This window comes from Lottia gigantea (assembly GCF_000327385.1).
Source record: "Lottia gigantea unplaced genomic scaffold LOTGIsca_24, whole genome shotgun sequence".
NCBI classification, from domain to species: domain Eukaryota; kingdom Metazoa; phylum Mollusca; class Gastropoda; family Lottiidae; genus Lottia; species Lottia gigantea.
Genome location: NW_008708707.1, coordinates 2,841,206 through 2,869,161, shown reverse-complemented (window position 1 = coordinate 2,869,161; position 27,956 = coordinate 2,841,206). Strand labels below are relative to the sequence as shown.

The window sequence follows — 27,956 nt, the reverse complement described above, 5'->3', positions numbered from 1 at the left end:
TGCAGGGTGCACAGCCTGTAGCACACGGGGCCTCGGTTTATTGTCCCATGTCAGCCCCTCTTACCTGCATCACTGATAGGGGGGACACCGGGTTGAAACAAAGGTATTATCTCGAACTATGCCGGGATTGAACCCTGGACCTTTAGGTTAGTGAGCAAGCGTCTAACTCACTGAGCGAGCCACCGCGGCTCCTATTTTTGATACAATCAAACACATTATATTAACGCCCACATGAAATTGAATAGAATGAATAAGAAATAAGCACCTGACTACGGCTGACTCTTGACTTGACCAATTTCTAGGGAGATTAAATATTTACTACACAAATCTAAAGTGAAATAAAATAGAACAGTTTCTATTTTCAGATATCTACTAATTGAATGACGATGGGCGAGTGTACTATAGATCATAATTTTGACGAACTAGATTTGTTAGAACTGTTGGATCTCGGGGATGAATGGGGAGTCGATTTACAAGGCATAAAAACAGTGGAATCATGTAGAGAGCGCCTGGAACTTCATAAACGTAAAGAAGAAAATAAACAGTTTTTCAAATTTGTAAGTTAATGCAAACTTCATTTCTGATTTGAATCAATTATTGTAAGTACACGACAATTAAATCTTTTTTTCCACAAAATTTGTAAGTTAATGCTAACTCTATTTAAATATGAATCAATTATTGTAAGTACACGACAATTAAATCTTTTTTATCCACAAAATTTGTAAGTTAATGCTAACTCTATTTAAATATGAATCAATTATTGTAAGTACATGCCAATTAAATCTTTTTTATCCACAAAATTTGTAAGTTAATGCTAACTCTATTTAAATATGAATCAATTATTGTAAGTACATGCCAATTAAATCTTTTTTATCCACAAAATTTGTAAGTTAATGCTAACTCTATTTAAATATGAATCAATTATTGTAAGTACATGACAATTAAACCTTTTTTATCCACAAAATTTGTAAGTTAATGCTAACTCTATTTAAATATGAATCAATTATTGTAAGTACATGACAATTAAATCTTTTTTATCCACAAAATTTGTAAGTTAATGCTAACTCTATTTAAATATGAATCAATTATTGTAAATTAAATGTTGTAAATCGTATCATATGAGGGTTGCGACAAAAAGAATTATGCTGAACTTTGTTTCTGGATATGAAATTTGATTTCTTTTTGTTTTAGAATCAGGAGCAATTTAAAAGTATTAATCAGGAATACGGGGACAAAACGAAAGCCATTATAGAATTATTAAAGAAAGTAAGAACAAGTCTGGGTTCAAGTTTGAAACCTGTTGCCTCTATACTTAAAGCTGGAAATATTTCAGACGATTTAAATGAAGATTTTGATCAACATATAAAAGATCTGGAGAGTCGAGAATGTTGTTTAGTATTTGCTGGTAAGTGTTTAACTTTTTTTAGAATACGAGTTTTGGTTGATTTTCGATTCAAAATATCACTGTTTTTTTTAAAGTGAATGTTGACAGTAAGGTAGACATGTTTGCAATCATCCGAGCCAAGTTAGTAGATAAAACTTTTACAATGGGGCGAGGACATCAAGAATATCATCTTGATTTTTATGTCCTGCTTTTCTGTACTTGTTTGAACTAATGAAGACGGAAATAAAATATTTAAAAATGTCAATGTTAATTGTTAAAAATACTTACTTGTTCTTATGAATATTGAATATTTAATGTTCATCGAAATAGTTTTCAAATCTACTCACAATTTAGCTTCAGTTGGTTTTTGAATCATTTACAAATGAAGAAATTACATGAAAGCATTTCAAAAAAGTTTCTTTTAAATTTTGTTGATTATTGCTTCATATTGAGTTTTGATCGAAAACAATCAAGTTTGCTTGTTTTTTTTTATATACAAATTTTGAAATGTTTGAAATGTCAATTTCAACATACTTTATAACTGATTATTCAAAAAATATATGGCGTGTCTATATCAAACTTAATATTGCCTAATATTAAGGACATATCGTCTTTCAATATAATATTACATACAGTTTACTGTGTGAACTTCCTGCTGTATTGTGTTGAATTCACAAGCATGTTTAATGCTTTCAATATTCAGCATTTTTTTTTATTAAGAACACTCTCAACCAAATTAGCTTTTAAAGTTAATGAGCCGAAAACAAGGAAGGTTTTTAGGCACACTTGAAAAAAAGAACATAATTTTATGAACAAACTCGATATTTTGGATTCCACAAGTCGAAATTTTGGATTCTACAAGTCGAAATTTCGGATTCTACAAGTTGAAAATTCGGTTTCAACACTTCGATATCTTGGATTATACAAGTTGAAATTTCGGATTCCACTACAAGGTGTAATACACATGAAGTTTTTTTTTTATGAAATCAGACAAGTCAAAGGTTTTTGATTTGAACATTATTATTATTTATTTTTATTTTTTTTTGTTGGATTTGTCCTGTGTTAAGTCATTTATATCGCACGTAAAACTGATTGTATTCAATTAAAGTATCGTTCACAAAGGATATAGGACAATTATTCAATATTGACTTAAATATTTCACCCTTAGTGTTATTTTTATTATTGTAGGAGAAACTAGTTCGGGTAAAAGTAGTTTATTAAATCTTGTGCTAGGCATGGACATTTTACCCACACATGCTCTTAGTTGCACGTTTATAATTTGCAAACTAAAGTACTCCAAGTCATATGGATCCAAGATTCTATACAATGACGGAACGACAAAAGAATTTCAGTACGAAACATCTGAACTTGCTAAAATATCTCTGAACGAAAAAATATTTGAAACAAATCACCAGAATCGTGACACAGAATCGAGAATAAAAGAAATAGAAATTTATCTGCCAGCAGTCATATTACAGGTTGGTTTTGTTTTGTCACAGTATTTCCGAAAATGTATATGTATAGTTAGCAATTAGAAATTCATGTAACCAGGTTACCAAAGAATTTCTATGTGATTAGACAACTCCAAGAGGAGAATTTCTATTTGACTTAGAGAACTCCATGAGGAGAATTTCAATATAATTAGTAAGTTGTTATAACATAAACCCCATGAGGAGAATTCCTATGTGAATTAAGATCTCAAAGGGGAGAATTCCTATGTTATTAAGGAACTCCAAAAGGAGCCTTTCTATGTGATTAAGGAACTCCAAGAGGAGCCTTTCTATGTGATTAAGGAACTCCAAGAGGAGAATTCCTATGTGACTTCGAGAATTCCATGGGGAGAATTCCTGTTATTTGAGTGCCTCAAGAGGAAAATCCCTTTGATTTAGAGAAAACCAAGTGCTTTTTCACTTACATTGTCATTCATTCTATCTAGGACTTCATTTATATCAGTGTTAAAGTCATTCTGACGTTATTTATCTTTCAGACTGGTATCACTATAGTCGACACTCCAGGTTTTGGGGAAAATAACACGTTAAATGACAAAGTTGTTCGATTTATATCTTCGTCCTCGATAACAGGTTTTATATATCTAATCAGAACAGATACTGGTGGTGGAGTAGAGGAAGACAGGGTATGTGGTTGTTTAAGATCCTTCTGTCGGAACTTGGTTTGCGAAACATGAAAACACTAAGAATGAATTATAATTTTGTTTGAAGGTATATTACATCTTAAGATGACCAAAAATTGTAAACTTGGCCAAAATGAGTCTTTGTTCTTGAGTAGACTTACCTGGTGTCATAACTATACAACAAAATCTTTCTACAATCTAATATATCCTTAAAACTTAGTAATGATTCATTAACCTTAGTAAAATATTGTCATATATAGAGAGATTATTTTCTTCAGGGTTGACACCTGGTAAGCTGAATATATACACTTGTTGACCAAGTTTAAGACCTTAAATCTCATGTTCATTCAAATTATGTTCAAATATATCATATTTTTAAATCATTTTAAATTTTTTGTCTTTTATTCAGCTTCTCGATTTTCTCCGGGAAATACAAAAACTTCGAACCAGAAATTCAATAACAAAAATGGGCGATGCAATGAATAATAGTGGATCTATGTTTATTTGTAACCGATGGGATATAGTGAGAGACGACCAGAAAGAGACTGTTAAAGCAAATGCAATTTCAAAACTCATGGACGTTTGGCCAGGTCTCAAACAGTCTCAGGTCGAGTTTTTTTCGACTGAAGATGCTGCCAAACACGCAAATATTGACAGAGACTACATCACTCAAGATTTTGCTGATCTTCTCAAGAAGTTACTTACAATCATCCGGACTGCTCTGGATACGCGAGTCAAGCAGCATTACCTGTAAGCTTAACATTTGGTACTCGTTAATTAAAAATTAATTAAAGTCATTGAATGGCAATTAGCAATTGTGAGTACGATATATTGACTTTAACCAGTGATTGTTGTTCCATAAAGCTGTATCTATTAAAAAAAATAAAATAAAAATTTTGCTCAGGAAAGTTATCTGCCAAATGGGTTTGGTTAAATGAATTTATTCTTTAATTTTGAAATCATAAACATGAAACCAGCAGTCTATCATGTGAGTTTCAAAAAATTTTGACTTTTTTGAATTAAACGATCATTATGTGATATTTATTGTTATTTCAGTTGGCTTAAAACAATCCTTTACCAGACAACAAATCATATCATCAGCATGGTCAGTCAAATGAATAAATCAAACGAGGAACTTAATCAAAAGTTTCACGAAGCTACTGCTAAAATTCAAAACTTGAATGACAATGCAAATGAAACAGTGTGTAGTTTGAATCTTAGTATTGAGACTGAAAGTGAAAATTTGATAAGGAATATAAAAACGTATTTAAATTCGAGAGAAATACGGACTGCTATACGACAATGGAGCATAAACATGGACGACTCCACCAACACACAATTATCTCAAAGTAGACGATCGGCGATAATCAAATCCGATCAATCCAGTGGACCTAATATCTACGAATCACTAGCACTTCGAAAACTGGTGGATCAGATTGATTTTTGGATTAAAGCCAACAAATACGATGAAAGAATGATATCAACATTGGAAAACAAAATTAATTCAAAATTCGAAGTACTTAAAGGCGAAATGGCAGATATTAATAACGAGATGACGGATGGAAATTCATTATCTTCGTATTCATCAGGCTCGACGCTTCCAGAAGATGACATTGTCGAAGTGTTAACGTCTGTTAAAAAAGCGCGCCGTAAAAAGCTCAAAAGTAAAATCGAAGATATTGCACAAGGTACTCCTGAGTCTCGTGTTATCTTGATGCCTAAAGTGCTGATTGCTAGAGCCATTTTATCAACTATGAACCTTGGCCGTAGTGGTCGCAGAATATCAGCTTACACAAGTGACCCCAAAGAGTTCGTCAAAGATAAAGCCGTTATTATTGTAGACGTTCTTTTAAAGGATGAAAAACTTCTTCAAAAATTGTGTGCTCGATACACAGAAACACTTCATGACTATGTTGAAAACATCAAACAAAGTATACCTAAATTCGTTGCTGTTAACCAAAAACTGATGGAAGAAATTACATTAAGTCGTCAAATGACATGTGAAAATAAAGACGCATTAACGGAAACAATTAAAAAACTAGACAGTGTTCGTGAACTCACGAGAGGATACGAGTGTCTCTATGTTCGCGATTTTAGAAAAGAATCGCTAAAATTACCTGAAACAGATACCTTGGATAAATTATCAAAATCATCAAGACAGAATTTAGCAAAATCTTTAAGTAATCCCAGTACTTCCCATTCTGTTAATTGTACTAGTTTTTGTGGCCAATTGGGAACCGTTATCCTTCCTGATATAGAACGACCTACTAGCATTATGAGCCGAACATCAAATTTCAATCTCGATGAAGAAACAGTTTTCAAAGAAAATGCAAGATTAAGGTAGGATTAAGAAAAACGTATAACTTGTAGAAATTGGTGAAAATTGATATGGCTATCATGTTTGTAGAATAAGCTAAAAAAAAAAAAGGCAATTAATGTGCCTCTTTGGAACATGCCGTATTTAAATCGTCCAGAGGAAGCATATATAATTAGTATCTACTGACCACACTGTTACTCAATCGTACTTTCTGCTTATATTTTTCAGAAGCCTCTCAGATATTAATATTGCACCATTCCTGGGAACAGTCAGACGAGACAGAAAGGCAGTGTATATATTTGCTGGCAATTTGCGACCAATACATCGATATCTGGCGCAACCTCATTTACCAGATATTAAAGGTCTCACTATAAACATTATAAATGGACTAGTCAGTGGTTTAGCTGTTCTACATAAGATTAATTTGGTTCATATGGAACTGACACCTCAATCAATAATGGTAAGAACACTATTTTTATCTAATGACCAAAGTAGCTCTGTAAACAATTTGGCTTTGTGGACTATCTGAATGGCTACCAAGTTGACAAACCCATTTGCAGAAAGGCATCAAGTATGACTGAGTGACTATTTTCTACATACATGTAGTTTGTAACTGTTGGTGCCAAAGGCTTACTTTAAAAATTATTATATCTTAAATATACAGTTTACTCTTGTGTAATTCGACATGCACTGAGGCTATATAAAAATGCCGGATTAAGGAGAGTGAACAGTTTTGCTAACTTTGCACATTAAAGCCTAAATATTTTAATAAAAATATATACACTGTTTAGATAGATGCCGATGATGAAGAAGTGAAGCTATTTGGTGGATGTTTACCTCAAAAAATTCCATCACTACAAAACAACGATTCGGAGAAAGTAGGCTTTCTCCAGTTCCTCAGTCCCGATGTGCTGAGGGGAAACCAATACTCAAAAGCCGATGATATCTACAGTCTTGCTCTGGTGGTTTGGAACCTAATTTTCAAAAACTGTCCATTTCAAGATCAAAATGCGTTAACTCGAGCTTCGTTCATAGAACAGCTTAACCCTGAAAAAATGCTAACGATTCAGGACAGCTGGCCCGCTCAACTTCAAGAGTTTTTTAGAAGATGTCTGTTTTCGAAAGCTTCAGATAGATTTACTATCGATCAAGTCGCCGAAACTTTAAGTCAGTTTGAACTGAAAGATGTAATATGCGAAGTAAGCACGGTCCAACGAAGACAGGTATACAATCGTTTATCAAGGTCTAAGCCTAGATCTAGTCACAATTCTAACTTTGAATATGAACAATCATAAAATATTACTTTGACTGTATTTTATGTGACTTGTACTTTAGTGTAAATATTTTTAACTCCAAACTTGATTTAAGTGTTTATTTTTCAAAAATTGAATAAGTAGCTGGACTTTTCTGTTCATTTTGTTTTCATAGAATTATATTTTGCTGTTAGAACTAACTTAAGGTTGTTCTAGTTCTACCCATGATTCAAAGTACCGGATCGTGGACTCGACATTAGAGAAACGCTCATAATAACATCGATAATAAAGCTACAGCGATCAACTGTATATGGTCAACAACACGATCTAATTTGACAACTCATTTATATGTACTTTCAGTGTGTACTTTTTTTTATTCTAGATAACGTTTCGTTTTCCTGCAAATTATATATAAATGTAATGTGGTATGATGAGATATTCACTTTGTTCATAATATTTATTGTCGGCCTATAAATATACATTTCCTGTGTTAGAAATTGAATGATATGAAATGCTCTATTTTTTGTGAGTCTTTTCTTGATCAATGATTTACAAGCAACTGTATACTCTTTGAGGTTCTGTAGCACAGCGATGGCTTTTTACATGACGTCGCTTAGTTTCCTCGGCCCAATGGTTGTGGGTTTAAACATCGGTGTGAAAGCCAAACTGAAAGTAGACCACTGCATTTGATCAACATCCGCTTGTTTGTCACTGCACACGAAACGACTATTTTTAGAATTATCCCTCCGCATGAAATTCTCTCGTCATCTCACAAAATCTGAAAGAAAATACAATTTCAGACATCAAATTCCAAATCTAGACCAAAAATTAGATAGGCATGCACAGCCCCAAAAGGAAGGGAGAAAGATTTATAAAAATAGCACGGATATCATTAGCATAAAATGTTTTCCTGGAGTCGGTCCAAATCCATTTTGAGTAGCCATCGTGAAAAATGGTATCAGCTGTGCAGGAGAGTAAGCATATCCTGCCTTACACCGCACCTGTCATTGCTGCTTAAGAATCACCATGTAACATTTCAGTCTTAGGGTAATTCATATTTGTGAATATGTCGACAGCCTAATCCGTATCACCAAGCTTTGCAATGTAAGGGAAGCAATCGAAACTGATTTTAGTCTACAGTGAATAAACTGGCCACAAACAAATTCTCTGGTGTTTGTATTGGTGATAAAAGGTTTCTAAGAGATATTTTGAATGAAAATGTTTAAATTGCTACAGTAAACGCCGAAAGATGTGATGTGTGAATATTTAGGCCAGTTTTGCTATGATGCAACATGAACATTAAAGATATCAATGGCTTTTCAAACAATGTATCGTAAATTTCTGGGATAGATTTGTTCTGCTATTAAAGAGAAGGTGGATAGTGGTGAAGACTCGACAACATGGGACGTGCAGTATTGATCTATGCTTCAGGCAATGAACGGTGAAGATCCCGCGACAATCGGACAATTGGTGTTTCAGAAAGTTAAACTTCCTCCAGGTGCTCACTGCTTGCCGTTATTCGTCTTTATTAACGAATCAGAAAAATATAACCGAAAACTAATTTCATTTATTTAAATGTTTCTATTATAGACTTCTTTTTGGTCGAGCTATCTGTAAGCGTAAAACGATTTCGCAATCCTGAAGGCGAAACAAGTTGAAACCTGACGAGATTGCCTCAATACTATTCCGTGTAAATTGATTGGTCGATATTTTTAATAAGTTGAGACACGTCACTACCATTCGGTTACCTAGTCTTATGTTATATGTATACTATAATATCGATGTCTGGATAACCCTGGCTATAATACACGCTAGTTACTATTTATACAAACACGAAATATACTAAACCATTTGATCAACTCGTTCACTCTATTTTTCGTCCGATTTCTGGTCTTAGGTATGTATTTTGATTCTTTACTGATTGGGTATGCACTGAATTTGATCGTGTGATGGTTGTCATTGCAGTAAATATCTCAATGGTGCAGGGGATGTTGCAAAAGAATCAATGGGCGTGGTCATACCGGTATACATTTACTTACTATGAGATGTCCTACATTGTAAGATCAAATAACCTATTTAATATAAAGATAGTTAGCAGTAGGTATGATAACATTTCATACATGTATTTTGTAAGGGTGTGTGATGGACAAGCATTGAACATGCTTTCGGAAATTGTGTTTGACATGAATACACCATGTTGAACGTATTTTAATGTAGGTCATATGAGATAAATCTATTTGAAATCAAAAAGGGCAAAATCTACTTATGTGATCCACTGTACGTTGTTTGTAAACACATTGTTATTGCCAATCTTACTGTTTGCTCTTACAATACTATTCCTGCAAAATTTCAAGGCGAGGAGCCGTATATCATTTTAAAAAAAGCAACCTTGCAATACAAATATACATGGCTTACCCGTATATATTTAACTAAATATGAGACGTTTTTCAAAGCATACTGGAGCCACCTAACATACATACCGTGCCACTAGAAATTATAAAATTGAAGCGAATATGCATTTTCAACTAGTCTGTCGGAAATTTATTTATACAAGTAAAATTCCAAATTCCATTTATATTCAGTTTTAAACCAAGATGCCACCAAAAAGAAAGGCAGCTGCTAAGAAAGGTGCAGGTGGCAAGAAAGCCAAAGTTGTCGTTAAAGAGGAAGAAGAGGAAGCCTCTGGATCAACAATGAAAGATGCCATCAATAAACTGAAAGCTGCTGACAAAGGGAAGAAGAAATCTCACGCTATTGATAAAGCTTGCTATTTAGCTAGTAACACAAATGTAAGATTTGTTGATCTCCGTCTTGACGATGTCGACGTCATTTTAGCAAAAGGCCTTAGAAATAATCAGCAGCGTTTGCTATAGCAACGACATAAAACTCTTGAGAAAACCTTTGCAGTTTGACTGAAAATTGGAATGGTGCAAATCGATGCGTCCCCGATACACATAAGGAAGCAAGAAACAAATATATTTACAATGATAACAAATAAGGTCCATAAGGGCCCTTTTTACCAGCTGGTCCTTGAACAATCCTCTTTGCATTGATCTTCCCGAAATAACCTCGCCATTTTCAGTATGGGTCGATAATTCATAGAATTGTAACGTTTGGTCCTGGCATTTATCAGTAGCATTCTCATAAGCTAAACCTACACCATCATTATCAATATATTTTGTAATTATTCTAGGCTCGTGTATTAGATGATTATAATTGCATGCTGAATCAGACCAATATTGGTCACAATAATAATAAGTTTTATATCATACAAGTTATTGAAACAAATGGACAATATTGTGCCTGGAATAGATGGGGTCGTGTCGTAAGTACAAAGTTTACAGTTTAACATGTAGGGGATTATCTGTGCGTTATATTAAAATTTAACATCCATGATCTTGTTGAAAATCGTCAAGTCCAAACATTTGAGAGTAATCATCACCCGATAAATATTTCATCTGGGTTTAAACAAGCAACCTTCTTCTATCAACATTCCGAAAAGGTTGAAAGCGACTGCCTGTCAAAACGTGTTCCACCACCTGCATGCTGCAACCTCTTTTAACCAACGACCAATTAGCTTTCAGTCGGTTTATTTTGATGATACCACTCACCATCTGGCTCCAGTCAAAGAGAATGTAGTTATAAGTCAAGGAAATGAATATTCATGGCAAGGAAGCAACTGATGACCCTGCCTTTTACTTTTTGGTTTTCTCCACCCGATCTACTTATCCAGCAAGATAACGATTCAGCTGTCAATGTAGGCTTTTAGTACGTTGCAGAAATTTTGTTTTAGAAGTTCCTTATGAATTTGACGATATTTCCCACCAAAATAATTTACTATTTGTTTCCACCTTCTTCAAGTCAAAGTGTTGAACTTTGTTAAAGAAGTTTGAACTGCGTGAACAGGTTGATGGTTGAAAGAAGTTGTCTGCAAAAAGTGGCCATTATAAACCTACCTTTAAAACCAAATGATAAAGAATCTGCATCTGTTAATCTTGGTTTTCATTGTCTCTTAGGATGCAATTCCGATATCCCTTTCAAACAACCTATGAATTAGCATCTCTTATTTGTTTAGGGTGAAATGGGAGATTTCAAAGATATGATGTGTTCCACTAAAGCAGAGGCTATTAAGTTGTTTGAAAAGAAATTTCAAGATAAAACCAAGAATAAATGGGCTAATCGAGATAGTTTTGAAGCAAAAACGGGCAAATATACCATGATCGACATGGCTGGTGATGATGAAGAAGAAGACGAAGTTGATGTAGGTTACTGTTTATTGATTCAATTTGAAGACCTATACTTGAATATCTTTTCTGACATTGTAAATCCACCACTAGACCCCACAGTTTAATACCCCTAGATCGAACGATCTACGGACCCGTCTTTCCGCCAATACCCATGCTGTGAGAAAACTACTTCCTTAATTTTACTGGCATCTTACCCTCTCAAACAAATGTAAAGATATTCACGTAGAGTATGAACCACGTTAACGTGACAGCTTATCCAACTAAATCGGTACATTCAGGAGAATCCAGACCTCCCTTCCTCAAAATGTAAATAAAAGTCCTTCAGCACACTATACTATATATCCATCACTTCCGTCCGTTCGGGGATCTTTAATGCTTATAGCACACATAGCCTTTTACCTTCCAATCACATGCCTCATCTGCCATGACTTCAAAAATCGATATTATCCTAAGTTATTGTGGGTTTTTTGTTTGCTATTGTAGGCTCCTAAGGTGGATTTGAGTGGTAAAACAATTGCCGAATCAAAACTAGATAAAGTGACTCAGAAATTTGTGTCCTTGATATTTGATTTAGACATGTTTAAAGAGTCTATGAAGAAGTTTGATATAGGTAAGAACCACCAGTTGCAGGTCCGCTTTGTTTTCTTCTTCGATCAAGATATTGTATCTATTCACTAATTCTATGTAACAAGATTAGATAAGATCGTGAATCAAGTCAACTACAGAGTGCGGTTGGTAAAACAAGAAATTGTAATGAGAATTTAATGATATCTACATCAGGATTTGTTTGAACATTAGTTAGCTACTTGTACAACACTCTTTATTAAGCGTTATAAAAAGGAGAGGCGAAGGGTGTTCGGAAGGCGCTCGAAGTTAATCTTCAAGTTATTTGGCAAGTTGAAATACAAGTTTTGTCCACATTGTCAATGTTGTTCGGTAATAATTCATTCATACCCGCTTCCCAATTCATACTTAATATAATATGTCCTTATGTTGATTTTCACATTACAAATCTGTAAATTTATTGTAGATGTTAAGAAAATGCCATTAGGAAAATTAAGCAAAACGCAGATAGCAAAAGGCTTCGAAGTTCTGGACGAAATTGAAGAAGTTTTGAATAAAAAGAAATCGGGTAATTTGGTAGAACTTTCGTCCAGGTTTTATACAGCAATACCTCATGATTTCGGTAGAAGAGTACCCCCTAAAATTGACAATGCAGAGGCGCTCCGTCAAAAAATGGATATGCTCATGGTTAGTGTTCTTTCTTTATTTTGTAATACCCTTGATTAAATGGAAAAAAAACACGATTAACAGAAGAAAACTATACGTCAAATCTGAACACCAATGGGGTCTTCTTCTAGGTTCTTTAAAGACCCTTCGAAAGCTGGAAATCGAAAAGGAGCAGGTTAATCCCACTGTCCTGGCAAAACCTTTCTAATTGTACTTTCCAAACTGTACCCTGCTTGGCCTTGCCCATCTTCATTAGCCCACATGGTACAGAAAAGTAGGACGTTACCTTTATTTCTTATAAATTCTTAATGAAAACGCAGTATGAACTACCCTAAACCTGTATTTTGAAAGACATTTGAAGTCTCTTGTGTTAATAACCTCGACTCGAGACCTCATCTGTTTCCAGCTAAAATTATAGAAAGAATTGATTAGTCTTTTGTTTTACTGGTTGACAATATTTTATCCTGTTAAATGATAACTAGTATTATTTCATTAATATAGGTTTTGGCCGATATTGAGATAGCACAAGAAATGACAAAAGAGAAAGATAAGAAAATGGCCACGGTATGTTTGGTATTATTTATTTCCTATTTTGTACGAAGTAATGTTGGTTTTCAGCAATAAAAACAAAACTTGGAAAATATGTTCTGGACTATCATGTTGAGATCATGGATGAGTTCGAATTTGACGATATTTTGACGCAAGCATTCTTTAGTACTTTCTCTTAATACTTTATGTACATTTTAGGTAAAGGGTGAAGTACCGAATCCAATAGATGTGAACTATGAAATGTTGAAGTGTAATCTTGAGTTACTGAATCCAAAATCAGAAGAATATAAGGTAATAATATTATTTTAAGATAATTTATAATCCCACTCAGCAATATAAGTTATTACAAAATAATTATATATAGTATTAGTTACTCAGTTATATTGATACTATTCGAAATATAAAAATACACAAAAATCAGTTTTCTTTTAGCGAAACACAGGGGAAGTAACTTTTATTTTCTGTCTTGTTCTGTACAAGCCAATGAGAAACACATTTTGACAAAAGAAGTATCAAGTAGCATGGTTGTTGATTCTAATATTATACTTTATTTTCATTTTGTAGCTGATAGAAACATACACAAATGAAACTCAGGGTTATCGTTCAGTAAAATTACAACATGTCTGGAAATGTGATCGTGAAGGAGACGTAAGTTATCGTATAAATATTGTTTCGTTGGCTGTATGCTGTTTTTGAAGGCAGTCCAAAAGAATTTGTTAGCTAAAGTACGAGAATCGTTGTGCATCTTTCTATAACACTACAAAAACCTCAGCATACATTGCCAATGCCATTTAGATTTTAATTTTCTGTAATGATCGTAAAGCCGTTATCGCTATACTTGAAAATTCGTATCAAATTCGTATTCGAAAAGTGTTACTTCACTTGAATTGATGAACCAGGTGGTCAGAATGGCTGCTGGTCATTTAGATTTGTCAAATGAAAAAGCTTTGACATCTAGATTTAAAAAAAAATCACACATGTATTGTTTTATATCTCCAGGATGATAGATTTAAAGCACACGATAAATTAGGGAACAGAAAATTATTGTGGCATGGAACAAATATTGCTGTTGTTGCAGCAATTTTGAAAACTGGACTTCGTATTATGCCTCACAGTGGTGGTCGAGTTGGTAAAGGGATTTATTTTGCCTCTGAGAATGGTAAATCTGCTGGATATGGTAAGAATTTTAAGATTTCCTATTTTATTATATTTACTCAAGTAGTAGGGGACGCATATCAATGAGCTTAATGACAACCATTTACAGGGTTTCAAATAGGTTATCGCCTTTTGGAGGGAACATCTATAGCATGCATTCCTATTTTCAGTCTGACATAAGTGTGTATTTCCAGAAAAGAAGGCATTTAACCAAAGTGCCAAGTTTTTTGGGGGGTTATGGGACTAATGAAGTCATATCAGAAATCTGAATGATGTAAAAACTGAAACCGAATACTAACAAACTGCCAATATCTCGGAAAGGCTCGGACAAAACATTTTCAGAATTTTACTTGCGCTCAAATCGAGTATTCAATCAATATATGCCAAGTTGCCATAGTGTTAAGCCTACAAATTTGTGGACCGGTTTTGGAGGAGGGAGGGGGTGAGATCAACAGGAAACAGTTGGAAATCTGGTTCCAAATTATTAAGATTTGTTTTTGTGAATGTTTAAGTGTCGTGTAACAATAAGACTGGTATAATGTTTTTGAGCGAGGTAGCTCTTGGAAAGCAGAATGTCATCTTACGCGATGACCATACTTTAAAAGCTGCACCAAAAGGATTTGATTCTGTTTTAGCAAAAGGAAATACTGAACCGGGTAAGCAATTTACTGAACAATTATTTGTTATTTTAATAAAAAGGATTGACTGCACTCATCAATCAAATGCTAAACATATATTTTACTAACTATTGCAAATGACGCCTAATATCAAATATCATTGTCCATACAACATCTTCTTTGTGAAATTGTGCATTTTGTGTGATGTTTTAATATTTTACTTCTCGTTTTTATAGATTGCAAGAAAGATAAGACCATTACAATTAATGGTAAAAAGGTTGTCATACCACAAGGTAAACCTACAAAATTCGCCACAGGGTCGAGTTTCAGTCAGAGCGAATATCTTGTATACAAAGAAAGTCAAAACAGACTTCGTTACATGTTGCAGTTGGAATTCGGGTATTAATAAACAATAAAATCAATATAGATGTATAATTATGTGAAAAGGCAGATCTGTATGAATCCCTTCGTTCGTATTTTCTGAGGGTCCCCTCCAACGCTATCTGGTAAATTTGAAAATAATGATCGTTTCGAATTCCAATCTAAAATGTGGAAGGTCTGTTGGTATACACCTGATTTTTACTGTAGTTAAGTAACAGCGAAACACAACGAAATGGAACATCTAGATATGCATTTAAATCAGAACGTTTTGAGTTATTCAGTTAAATGACATCGCGTGACATCTTGGGAGTGAAGCCATTTCATTGAGAAACAATACAATGCAACTTATTATGGAAGGGACACAGCTAAATTTGCCATTTTAGAGTTGTAAACTTTTCCGGATCATGCATCAGTCAATTTTTGTGCACACATAATTGCATTTTTCCCCATATAATTATTTTGCATCTATCAAGCCGTTGACCAACGTTTCAACGTTTGAATGATACATATTTTGCATGATCACCACAATATTTATCCCTTCGTGTTTCACCCGAGATATTTTGTTATACTTTAGTCTTAGCCATTCCATGTATCATAATTTGTAAACACATTACAATGTTTATTTAAATTTGTTATTTTATATATTACAGTTACCTAGCTATTAAACTAAGTTACTATTACTTCTATTTTTAAATGTGATTAGAATTGTAATCTTGTTTTTTGTTAGTGATAGATTTGTTATTAAAATGCTATTTCATCATATTTGTGCTAGAAATATATCGCATATTGTAATGTAAACAATTAATTTTGTGTCTTTGGTAACAGAATGTAATGCTTTGTACCTTAACATTTGTCAGCCATTTTATACGGTTATTGCACAGGTTTCATTTCCCAGTACAATGAATAGTGATGACATAGTTGGTAATCCCGGCTTTCATAGAAATATCCAATTTGAAACGTCCATATAGATCAGATGCTGTTATTCAAACAAGGTTATTATAAGCCAAATAATTCGAGTCTCATATTTTCAAATTATCTTTTAAGTTATGTTTCTAACAAAAATACCAACAAAACTGTGCTATTAATAAATAAACCAAGTATTAACGATCCGCAAAACATAACCTGATGAACATTATGGCAAAACATTGGTGGCAGATAATGAACTTTTCACTTGAGGAAGTATATCAATCACAAGTGAGTTAGTAATTCATTATGAAATGGTATCTTCAGAAACGAAGATAACTAACATACATTAAAACAATTTATCTGTTGGCGGTTGTAGACCATGTCTACCTTTACTAACTCTCTTTATGTTGTCTCTGTTTCTGACGCCACTGCAGTGTACATGGAAGATGTGAATGATTTTACATGGATTTAAAACTTTATAATTGAGGACATTTTTAAACATCCATATAATTAAGTTGTCAATGCCAAATTTATAAGATTTAACGTTCATGATCTTAGTGGCGTTTGTTGGTAAGTTACCATTTGGTACGAAAATGTATCCATCATGTGATCCATGGTACTTCCCCTTAGCACATGTGTTTGATGATTTTTCTTTTCTCATATCACAGGCACTCTCTAACTGGCCATGTCTGGTCAGAGCGTACATTAGTTTTTTCTCTCTAAGAAGATTTTTGTCAACTAGGTTGAATCCGTCTCCTGGGTAGTTGTCGGCTTGCATCATCATCACAAGTCGTCCTTGCAAGTTTGAAAAAACATATTCAAAGGCGGTCAAAGAGATTACAGCGTCTTTCACTAGTTGAAATGTGATTTTGTTACGAATTGAATGATCCAACCGTGATATAATATATCTCACTATAGATGGTTGATCGTAGAGTAGATGAACTCTGGATATAAAGCGGTGATTTAGTGTAAATTTAAGACAAGTCATGTACTCTTCCATCCTCTGCATTTTATCAGTTTCGTTGCGTGCCCCGTGTGCAATTAATTTGAATGTTGGATCTAACATATAAGGAAAAGTGACGACGATCTCCAGCTGTTTTAAAGTCTCGGTCTGTTTGATGGCTTGTGATTCTATGTTAATACCAATGTCATGTTTCATGGTAAAATAATGATAGTTGGGTTGTTGCAATAAGAAAAACGCCACAACCATAACCATACACAAAGCAAACGTTGCTTTATTTCCTCTTGGAACCTGGAGCAGAAATAATATACATTATTACATCATTTTATTCAAGGTATGTTTCAATGACTGTAAAACAGTTTTCAACAACCCAGAGTGAAAGCGTTGTAGATAATATGTGTATGGATAAACTATTTTTGTCGGAGAAATATTACCATGTAGGTAAGGTGATATCAGGGTCTAGAAATGGTGTGCAGTCCTGTATCTCCGGCGTAATCAGATTCCTGTGGGCGTGGAATGAGTTAGTCAGAATATTTGAGGCCAACTATACCCGTGGTATTTCCCCATAATAGCTAAATGTTATGGCGTTATATTACTTAGTCGGGAAAATATTCCAGGATGTATTATAGAGACCTTAAGATCATTACTCGACTGTCGTTGTACTATTTCGAACGGTATTTGCATGAAAACTGAAATGGCAGCCGAAAAATAGAACTGTAAATATTAGAATGTTTTTGCGGTGATACAAAATATAATTACGGGCACACATTATGTTTTCAGAATTTGTTGGCAGAGGACACTTTTTCAGTCAAACTTTTGAACTCTTTTGGTTGAAATTTCTCATATGGAAATGTGTTGTATGTCAACATACAAGAAACTATATTCCAAGACAAACAGTACTATTTTTAGGCTGATAGTCCAATTCTCTTTACAATATAAGAATAGTCAACAACCTTCTTGATGTACCCAGACAATAGAATGCACTCTGAGTATTCAGCCTTAAGGCTGATTTAGTCTTTAAGGATACACTACAATTTGAAGAAAACCTTTCCAATATTTCATGTTGGTTTTTTCCAGATCTGATCAGAAAATGATCGATAAATCTCGACTTACCTGGTGAGTGTCTCTATCAGAATCGGTCATTTTGTCTCCCTTGTTGTATCAAACTGACTATTGTTCACTCGAGTCCACGTCGTCGTGATGTATTATCAACGTGACAAGTATTAAATAAATCATATTTACGCGGGTTCACTTACAGAATTATGTTCAACTGATTTTAAAAACTATCGCATTTTCTTAAAAAGTATACTTAATCATCAATATTGTTGACAATACCAAAAGGACTGGTTGAACCGAGTCCACAGAGCACAACCCTGGGCAGCAAAAGCAGGAGAGCAAAGTGACATTCCCGAGGGGAGGAGCCAAGAGCCCCTACTCATCTAGTTGAGCCATTGCTTGTTGGAAAAATATCGCTGTTAACAATTCACAGTAAAAGCTTACGTCATCAGTCATTAATTTTCTCTCAGATATTTCAGTATGTCTTACGATAAACATGTAAATGTAAATTTTACGAGAGATTTGAAGGAATACAACAGCTAGCGATAGCGTGACATACACTTTCTCTTAAACAACTGTTTACAACTAATTTCACAGAACATGGGCAATAACTCTTAAATATTTTTCATTTTGTTGAATTTCAATAAGGCTCATCCATGAGCGATAATAAACAATCGTTAATTGTAGCAAATCGTGTTTTCACAAATGAGGTAAGAATTTTGTTTTCCAGCGAGTTTTCGGGCTGTAATAACTTAACCATTAAAATTTGTATTCCTTTGGTGATATAAACAGACTAAACGTTCGCAGTTTTTGATATATCTGTTGGTGATCCCTGCAGTATATTTCACAATAGCCCATAAACCTATACTGATTGTAAAATGTAGCCTACCACATTATACTAAACTCTGAAATAAAGAGAAAACGGGTTCAATGTCAAACATATTAACAGAATTACAGAAAACATAATTTTTCGTTTAATTTAAACATATATTTGAGCGACCTAAACTACGGCCTGCATAATAGTACAACCCTATTTATAACGTTTAGCACAAAAATACAAACCAAAGACTCGATGGAAGAACACCTGGTGGAAATCGTTCTTGCTTGTGATTTTGCAATTGACAAAGTATTATCAGTATTAACTGGAAAACAAAAATTAAAATTAAGGTTCTGGAGACTATGTCACAAAAAGGTAGGAAGATTCCAGTCATCTGATTGGTCAATCAATAAAAATGTCATGTTGGTAAGTCGGATTCAATAATTTTATAATTTTTCAATTAATAACGTGATACTTATAATAACTGTACTGCAGAACACTTACCTCTTGAACTTGGTCGCAGAGGATCATTATCTTGATGTGGATGAACATTTGACGTTCTGAAAAATATTCCAAAATAGACAATATGTAGCATAGATTTGTTTGCGAATTTGACCTTGCTGTAGTTAAATATACCGAAAATAGCTTTGTACTGTGAACACTTATAGCCTTGCCCTTGACTCGATTTTCAGCAGAATTGAAATCAGTGAACATTTGTTTTCGTGCGATTTGTTGTCGGCAAATCAATTACTTAATTTTCAATCCCAATTTCTAAAACACCCGCTGATAATGTTTCTTGTTTTTTCATACCTGCACTTCTTTACTTTTATGAGGTAAACAATTCCTATGCAGACCAGTAAAAGGGTCTCCACTCCACACAGAATAATTAGAATTATTTTCTGCAGCGCATCAAGAAACTCCCAGAAGGTATCACCAGCCGAGTCATTAGTTTGATCTGGAATAGAGATAATCTAAAATGAACTGTGATTAATTTTCATTCCTAGCATCTGTACCAGAATTGTACCTTAACAAAAACAATGAACACAAAGCAAAACAATTAATTAAATGTAAACTTTTTGAGGCCCTTATTCCTCACTGGTCACAGAGTGGACGCTTCATACCACCTTAAAATATGAAATACTTCTTCATATAAAAAGTTCATTAGTTGCTACAAATTGGATCTATCATTTTTATATTGAAAAGAGATACGCATCATTTCACGTATGATTGGGCAATACAGTTGTAACAGAGTAACCCCATACTGGCTCTTTAAATTTTCTCGGCAACACTATTTTAACATTGTTGTAACAACATCCTGTCGATGTCTTTGATGTATTTCATCATATCTATATTTACTTCAGCAGGTGTTCAATACACGTGCTTTGGAAGATGTAAGGTTACATTATTTAATATATTCTGATCAGTTGTAGACAGGGTATTGGAGAGACAAATTGGTTTCAGCACTGCTGTGTTATTGTTCTCTGGGTAGATCTGTCTGCATCAGTGATAGCGTTAGCGCATGAGGAGAAAGGTGATGGTGCTTTCACTGTTTTTTTTCTTTTTGGCGAGGTTCATGTTGAACTCTATGATAGTTGATTGTCATATTGAATAAAATGTTTGTTTATTCTAATCCCGTCCCGGTTTATGTGTGGAGTCAGGAGGCCGCCAAAGCTGTCTCGCTCACAAATATGACCATCGCAACATTTCAAATCGCTAGGAAAAACTTTTAATATTGTTTGCCTTAAAGCTAAAATAATATTAAAACTTGAATCCATACCGGCAGTTGAATTTGTCGGAAAGGTTCCTGAAGTGCATGATGGAAATTCCATGATAAGGTAACCAATGGAAAACTTGGTAGTTGCCAGTGGATTAGCTACACAGAGTGTACTGACGATCCAAAACGGAACGGTTTCTGGTCGATGAACAAGAATCACATCACCAGTTGTTTCATTGATAAGTAAAAATTGTTTGTCTGTGTGCTGCTCCATTGAAAAAACAACGGGTACTGTTACTTCAGGGTTTGATGTTGCAATGCGAAGAATTGAAACATCTAGATGTTGGTAACATGAAACATTCACGGTAAACAGTTCCTTTTCTAGAATAGGCCAGTAGAATGAAGCATCCTTTATGACGAATGAGATCTCCAGAAATGAACTCCTAGCCAATAGAGCACCATCTGTTGCTACTACAGTTAGATATAAAGTGGTGTTGGTACAGTCGACCAGGATACGATTAACGGTGATATCGCCGGTGATTGAATTGATACTTAACAGATCTTTTATACTATGGTTCGTCATGTCATTTTCTGAAACGAGTAAAGATTCGGATATAAAGATAAAGAGTCAAAAAAAAAGTCAAACTGTCGATGATAAAACATTATGTTTATCATTAGATACGTCAACATTATGACTTTTTGAGTGATTCTGTGATACATTTTGATACATGATATAATGCTATAACATAATGAAATAGTAAACTGGTCCGTGATGTCAGCTATTTTAGCTTGATTTATTGATGTGATTTCTTTCTTGTTATAGTATCAATTTAATTCATTATTCAACACTTAAATAGAGAATCGATTTGATAATTTAGTCGTATCATATTTACTGTTATTTGCGATTTCAAAAGTATAAATAGATCGTTCAAACATGACAAGCAATTTGATTGCATATAATGTAAAGTTTATAATTTAGAAAAAAGTGAACGTGTTGCAACAGGTAAATTCATTTAGCTACAACTGATGACACGTCGGAGATTCATAGTTTTGTGTCAGCATTTGCGCACCTACCATTGCCAATACAACCACTGTCCCGCTTTGACAAATCATTCGGAATGGGAATAAAAAAGAATTGTTGCTTCGAATAGACTATCTCTAATGAAACACCAGAGTAAATCCCATGTCTGCATATCTAATTCAACCGAAGAAGAAGAAATAAGCATCCATTTATAGAGAAGTTGTACAGGCTCTTTCTGTGAAATTTGCAAACTCACCAAATGATATGTTAGTTATGGAGTATGTTATAATGCCATCTGTTCCCCAGTCATCGTCGTGTGCAGATACAGTGTGCACCAACTCTCCCGGTTGAACGGTACTCCACAAAGTTATCAGTTTCTGTGATTCATTTGCATTAGAAAGGAAAGTTGGTTTATATTCATTCACACTGAGGATCTACAAACAAAAATATATCTAATTTTCCTCCTTTGTTTTACCCTTCAAAAACTTGTTAGAGTGCTGAATTTGTTGTACATGTTTAAGCATAAAAAGATTATCAAGTATTGGTATTATAATACTAAGAATACTACGCTTGGACCTGACGGCCCCCATTTCAGAAAGATTTTCACTTTCAATTTTGTCGGAAGTATCTAGAGTTTCACACTAACGATAAGTTAGTAACTAGACCTGGACCCATATATATACTGTTATATTGTTTGACGAGTGTCTGCATGCATGATCCGAGCCCTTACCTCTATCAACAAGTTTAAATATACCGAATTGTTATGAACTGGATTCTGAGTGTCGTTAATCTGAATAACCAGAGAGATGTTGTTTTGTTTTAGAATTTCCAGATCAAAAGCACCTTCGTCGGCTACTAAAATGTCATTTTCAAACCGTATACCGTTGATTAAATGCTCTGGAGAAATTGCTGAATAAGTAATATGCGTATTGTTCGGTAAGTCTTCGTCGATACAACTCATATTAGCGATTGGTGTCTCTGAAAAAGGAAGCAATGATTCTGAACTTTACAACCAATGTTACGTAATAATCAATCACTCTGGACAGTAAAGTCATCTAGGCATAGTATCGTGGACTTTGGATCATTAATACCAAACCTGACCTTACTTAAAAAGCAAGCGTACTGCACTTCGTGAGAAATATGAAGTAACAAGATCAGAGTCAAAGTACTTGCGAAACGATGTACATTAGGTATTGTTGTTACCTGAGGAATGATCTTCATAAACTGTGACACGTTCTGGAGAAACAACACACACTGGTGGATTGTCGTTGATATCCATTACAGTTATATTTAATGAAGCTTGGCTAGTAAACCCTGAAGAGTCTACTACTTTGATAACTAATGGCCCTAGTTGATCAAATGAATTAAAAGCTTCTCTGTCTATCCGATCCTTGACTACGATGGTCCCGGTATTGGTGTGCATATCGAATTTATAAGAGTCTTCACCTGAAAAAAAAATTATCCATAGATGTACTGGCCTCGATTGTCAGTTAACATCGGCCTATTTAGCCATTTCCAAGCAAAGAGTTCCGTTATTTTATCACGAACTTTCAGATCCAATGATTAACAGTCGTTATGTCGCAACGTGTAGACCATTTTTCATTAAAAAACAATACTTAGCATCTGATGTGGTTGAGTTTTTTCAGTGTTTGCTCATAGAATATGTTAAAATGCTAATTAAATCCACCAAAGGTCCTCAAGTGAGAAATAAAGTAAATTCCACAAAATAATGACAATCAGACAAAAGAACTGCAAAAGATCACTACAGACAGATCCAACTTTTACACTAACAAGATTCAAAGCTTCTACCTTCTAAGACGAACTCCAATGTGTCGGCATCATCTGCATCAGTAACATTATAAAGACCACTAAGTTCTGTACCAATTGCGAGTTCTTCTTCTAATTCAAAGTTATCTGCGACGAATAAACTAGGTGGTTCATCAATAACGTCTACTATAATCAGACTAAGACAAACAAGCACCTTGTTTAAACCATCAGTTATGCTGTAAAAGAAAAACGATGTAGGCTTATGCCGATAACCTGACATTTCCATCGTTGAGAACCAATATTCAGCCTTTCTGCAACAATATGAATTTAGTTCGTCACGAGAGTTCGAAAAAAATCAACCATAAAGAGGTCCGGCTTGATAATTCAAATATTCGAAAATTAGAGCGATTTAAATAATCGTCCATAAGCACGTATAATTTGCTTGAAATAGAGGGCAGTTTGTAGCACAGTCTGTTAAGAGCTTTGAAATCTATACAAGACGTCAGTTGCTTCTTATCGCGGTCGGCGTGTGAAAGTCTGGTGACCTTGAATAAATCATCTTTCCTCCGTCAACAAAATGTAAATGTGTACGGAAAAGATCAATGCCAAAAAGTCTGTGTAAAGAACAAAACTTATCCTTGTCAAAGTGGATGGTTTTCCCACTATTTTCAGACTCAAAACAGCGACATGTGTTCCTTAACGTTTATTTTTTTTTTAAAGAAATTTACCCTCTGGATTTCTTAGAACTGACCTCAGTGATATATTGTATGATGTAGTTGTCTCATAGTCTAGCTTCCCTTTCAAAATTAAAGATTCATTATAGATATCAAATAATTCTGTATGAGTCAGCAAAACTATCGCGATGCTGTCATTTTCGGGGTCTGTCACGACCACACTCAGAATTGGTGAATCACTGGGCATGGTCTCATTCACATACACGGTTGTTGTTCCTGTAGGATTTGGATAGAGAACGTCAGGTGGATCATCTGCCAAATAAAAACAACAGATATTGTGAGAGAAAATTGCCTAGTCCACATAACCAAGTCTGCTTTGGCAGATCATGTATTTATATTTTTTTTTAGATATAAATGGGTCATGCTTTTTATTGATGGAATTCGTGTCATTGAAATGATATAACATTATCTTGTGAAATTCCGCTTCCACGGATGCTTCCTGTTTTCCTATATGCGATCAATCTTGATCTATCAAATAGAAGATTTATGCAATTCTTCTATAGACTCCGGAAGTTTCCAAAAGCGACTGTAAATGTTCATACTCCTGTTTAGTAAATAATGGGTTAGTTGAGAAATAAACTCCGTGGTTTTGGGAATTAAAAAGGAGCCTTACATTCGGCATACAGAAGTGGAAACAAGAATTTATGGTAGGGTAGTCTTACCTTTTATGACATTCCAATAGCCAGGTCTATAATATGACCGAAGAGTGATAAACTCCACATTAAATGGAGTGTTTGATTGGTACCTTGTCACTAAGTTCTGATTGATATCATAATCTGTACCGATTTCCACTACACCTGGCTCTGACCAAGACATCCAGAACTTAAAACTGTTTGAACAATCGAAAGTTTTAAGATATTTGACATTTGATACTCCACAAGACCCACAATTATCTCTAATACCTATATAACTATGCGTTAACACTACCTCCAGAAAATAAGAGTTTGAAGCTAGGTGTCCGACACTCCCTAGACGTAACAGTTGATCATAGCATGCATGTACACTAAATCGCATGAAATATGAGTTTTGAATATCAACATTGTTGTCTGTTATTACCATATGATTTGAAGTGGTGTTGAATTTGACAACTGTACCTGAAAATGATGGTAAACAGTCTTTAAAGAGATATATTCATTCCAGTGGAACGCGACGTAGAAGTTCGTCTGTTTCAGGTTAGGATATAAACGCCATTGGTTATAAAAACTTCTCGGAATTCAACTTGATTTTGAAAATTACAAGGAGAGCTGACATTGAGTTTTTTTCAGAAGCTGGTAAAGCAGATACGAGCCATCTATATTCCTTTCAAGAAGGGAATTGATTACTACATTGATAAGTAAACAATTCCAACCAGTCTGGAATATATGTATCATTTTATAGCAATTCCGTATAGCGTATTTCAGATGGTGAAGTAGAATGCCAAAGTGCACAAAATTCCAGAAAAAAAATGTTCTTACCCCCATAAGTTTTCTGAAACAAGAAAAAGAAGATGAAAACAAACATCACTCGCCTCATGTCCTACCAATGAACTCCTGAATAACGTCAATCCATAATAATCAGAATCTAAATTAAATCACCATTGCATGTGCTTTTATATAACCGTTAGATATCAGTTTATACAATTAGGATTTATAGTTTTGACAAGCGATTTCGTTTGGGGTAATTGAAACCATCTTACTATTGATTGTGTTATTTATGGATTAGTGTAAAATAAAAACATTTGTAACTTGATCATGGTCACAGATATTAAAAGGATCAATACGACAATTGTTCGTCCAATCTTATGTCTGATCATTAAAGGTATCGTTTGTCGTGGTTTGCAATTTGATTTTGTCTCCACAGTAAGGTTTCCGTGACATTATTACGTGACAGAACTTCTAAAAAAATATTGAAAGCAATTCAATATAGCGCAAAATATTTGCTTTATTATAATCAACTAAGGGAAGCCGAGTAGACTACTCTTTCCAAGATGAATGAGTATGCTTCTCGTGTACTTGTACCCACAATCTGGAAGCTAATTGTTAATTAGTCATTAATTTCCCAGGGACATCTATACTTTGTGGGTAACAACAATTACACAGTAACAGCATTGGACTATTAGTAAGAGAAGCTGTCTTACAATTGGATCGTATCAGATCAACGGAAGGCTTGAAGCTAAAATACCTCTTTACGAATCTGATAGTGTTTTAGTAAGCTTGAATCTTGATTAAGTGATACAATTCTCTTCGAAGTCTCAACTTATTGTAAATATTTTCAAAAGAGCTTGAAGAAACAAATGTGATCTTTATTTTGTTTTAACCACTCAGGGAAATGTTGCGAGATTCAAAATTGTTTTCACCGCAACGTTCCGTTTAAACCCGGTTTATCTATGAATCTACAATTCACAATTCAAAAACTTCCAATTAAAAGGGTTAGGTTTGCCATGCGTTTGATCAATGGTACCTTAGTCCTGGAAACTTTCTTTTTAGCTAATCAGTAAACAGTTAACAACTCTCCCTCGAAATTTGAACCTTTAAATCCACGTATGTCCAAAATTGTTCGCGTTTGAATGTTTAAATGAAGCCCCAAGTTTGAGTAATTTTTGAATGAATTTTGTGATATTCGTACATTTTTAGTATTTCTGAAGACTATATACATATAATAATCCAAGACTCAAATCAAAACCCTAAAATGGCGAATCTGTTCCTTTGAGAAGTGCATTGGCTCCAGACTATTTCAAAATCGCTTCCTTATAATCATTTCGACACAAATTGTTTGACGCGTTTTTGGGCTTCCTTTTCTGAAATGATTCGGCCATCACACAACCCCGCCTTGATTAATGACTCCATTGTTCGCTGTCGACGAATTCTTGGTTTATTTTCTAAAATCTTAGCTTCAACACGTCTGGCCAGATCGTCTAACGAAGCACCATTGTATTTTCCAAAATTACATTTTCCTTCTGATTTCTTTTCATGTAAACATTGCATAAGACTCTTTTGCTTGATGATAGATTCCCTCAATATACATTCGTCCTTGTCGAATTTCACTTCATTTTCCTTTATTCGACGATCGACATATCCCACATAAGATTCTTGTTTGGTCTTAATTAAATAATTTGCCACAAAGAGAAATTTTCTGTTCATGTCGATCTGTGTTTGAATCCTCTTCAGACTTCCTACTTCCATTTTTTCAGAAAATTTTCACAAAACCACAAAATAAAAGGTTTACAGAAAGAAGTCCACAAATTACAAAAACTGCTATAAATTTTGTGTAAACATGCTCCGCATTTGAATAAACTTTTAAATATTTTATTTACTCTGTGTCGCTATACGTTTTATTGCATTTGTATGCTGAACACTGGATCTGGTGGTTCTGTTAGCCATATTTGATCCTCTGTTATCCAAGTTCTATATTACTGATCAATAATTGAATACCGTGTACAACCTAGTTGGATTATCTGATAAAATCGATTCTACTGTATACAAGAATTATTGATAAATTCTTTAATTAACAAATTCTTACAAATGTGTCTGTCAAACGGATTCTTATTGTAATAATGTTATGATTATTCTTAGAGAAACATTTCTTTCCTAGCAAAGCATGCCATTATTGTCGTCACGCAACCAATTGCTGACGATTTCACGATATTTTTGTGAGCAAGTCGGCTTTGGTGGCCTCCATACTCCACACAGAAACAGACGAGAAAACCCACACTTTATTTAGATACATATAGATTTAGA

At 34.3% G+C, this 27,956-nt stretch overlaps 6 protein-coding genes across 6 annotated transcripts; 3 read left to right on the top strand and 3 right to left on the bottom strand.

Annotated features, from left to right (window-relative positions):
- Positions 1-386: 386 nt before the first annotated feature.
- On the top strand, positions 387-4,269 carry LOTGIDRAFT_160347 (hypothetical protein; the record flags this gene model as incomplete). Its single annotated transcript, XM_009055394.1, has 5 exons — positions 387-557; positions 1,192-1,405; positions 2,573-2,862; positions 3,372-3,518; positions 3,925-4,269. The coding sequence occupies 5 exons, from the start codon at positions 387-389 to the stop codon at positions 4,267-4,269; spliced, it is 1,167 nt and encodes a 388-aa protein (XP_009053642.1).
- On the top strand, positions 4,198-7,609 carry LOTGIDRAFT_231964 (hypothetical protein). The gene is made up of 4 exons (XM_009055393.1): positions 4,198-4,265; positions 4,572-5,855; positions 6,061-6,292; positions 6,624-7,609. Exons 2-4 carry the CDS (start codon positions 4,618-4,620, stop codon positions 7,125-7,127), a joined length of 1,974 nt encoding a protein of 657 aa, XP_009053641.1. The 5' UTR covers positions 4,198-4,265; positions 4,572-4,617; the 3' UTR covers positions 7,128-7,609.
- A 1,300-nt stretch (positions 7,610-8,909) lies between these two features.
- LOTGIDRAFT_214893 (hypothetical protein) lies at positions 8,910-16,067 on the top strand. The gene is made up of 12 exons (XM_009055392.1): positions 8,910-8,982; positions 9,668-9,874; positions 10,279-10,410; positions 11,161-11,346; positions 11,816-11,942; positions 12,363-12,583; positions 13,064-13,126; positions 13,310-13,402; positions 13,676-13,759; positions 14,111-14,288; positions 14,779-14,922; positions 15,120-16,067. The coding sequence occupies exons 2-12, from the start codon at positions 9,680-9,682 to the stop codon at positions 15,287-15,289; spliced, it is 1,593 nt and encodes a 530-aa protein (XP_009053640.1). The 5' UTR covers positions 8,910-8,982; positions 9,668-9,679; the 3' UTR covers positions 15,290-16,067.
- Positions 16,068-16,516: 449 nt separating this feature from the next.
- On the bottom strand, positions 16,517-18,274 carry LOTGIDRAFT_160344 (hypothetical protein; the record flags this gene model as incomplete). Its single annotated transcript, XM_009055391.1, has 2 exons — positions 16,517-17,422; positions 18,245-18,274. 2 exons carry the CDS (start codon positions 18,272-18,274, stop codon positions 16,517-16,519), a joined length of 936 nt encoding a protein of 311 aa, XP_009053639.1.
- Positions 18,275-19,072: 798 nt separating this feature from the next.
- LOTGIDRAFT_160343 (hypothetical protein) lies at positions 19,073-25,752 on the bottom strand (the record flags this gene model as incomplete). Its single annotated transcript, XM_009055390.1, has 11 exons — positions 19,073-19,092; positions 19,509-19,564; positions 19,815-19,959; positions 20,782-21,309; positions 21,996-22,173; positions 22,470-22,717; positions 22,943-23,185; positions 23,549-23,742; positions 24,258-24,492; positions 24,903-25,334; positions 25,695-25,752. The coding sequence occupies 11 exons, from the start codon at positions 25,750-25,752 to the stop codon at positions 19,073-19,075; spliced, it is 2,337 nt and encodes a 778-aa protein (XP_009053638.1).
- A 1,220-nt stretch (positions 25,753-26,972) lies between these two features.
- Positions 26,973-27,401, bottom strand: LOTGIDRAFT_160342 (hypothetical protein; the record flags this gene model as incomplete). Its single annotated transcript, XM_009055389.1, has 1 exon — positions 26,973-27,401. One exon carries the CDS (start codon positions 27,399-27,401, stop codon positions 26,973-26,975), a length of 429 nt encoding a protein of 142 aa, XP_009053637.1.
- Positions 27,402-27,956: the final 555 nt, after the last annotated feature.

Bases quoted from the DNA above. Each gene is read 5' to 3' on its own strand.
- LOTGIDRAFT_231964 (XM_009055393.1), top strand. From the start codon at position 4,618: ATGGTCAGTCAAATGAATAAATCAAACGAGGAACTTAATCAAAAGTTT. The intron at 5,856-6,060 runs GTAGGATTAAGA...TATATTTTTCAG, and splicing joins AAAGAAAATGCAAGATTAAG to AAGCCTCTCAGATATTAATA. The intron at 6,293-6,623 runs GTAAGAACACTA...TACACTGTTTAG, and splicing joins TGACACCTCAATCAATAATG to ATAGATGCCGATGATGAAGA.
- LOTGIDRAFT_214893 (XM_009055392.1), top strand. From the start codon at position 9,680: ATGCCACCAAAAAGAAAGGCAGCTGCTAAGAAAGGTGCAGGTGGCAAG. The intron at 11,943-12,362 runs GTAAGAACCACC...AATTTATTGTAG, and splicing joins TATGAAGAAGTTTGATATAG to ATGTTAAGAAAATGCCATTA. The intron at 13,127-13,309 runs GTATGTTTGGTA...TGTACATTTTAG, and splicing joins AAGATAAGAAAATGGCCACG to GTAAAGGGTGAAGTACCGAA.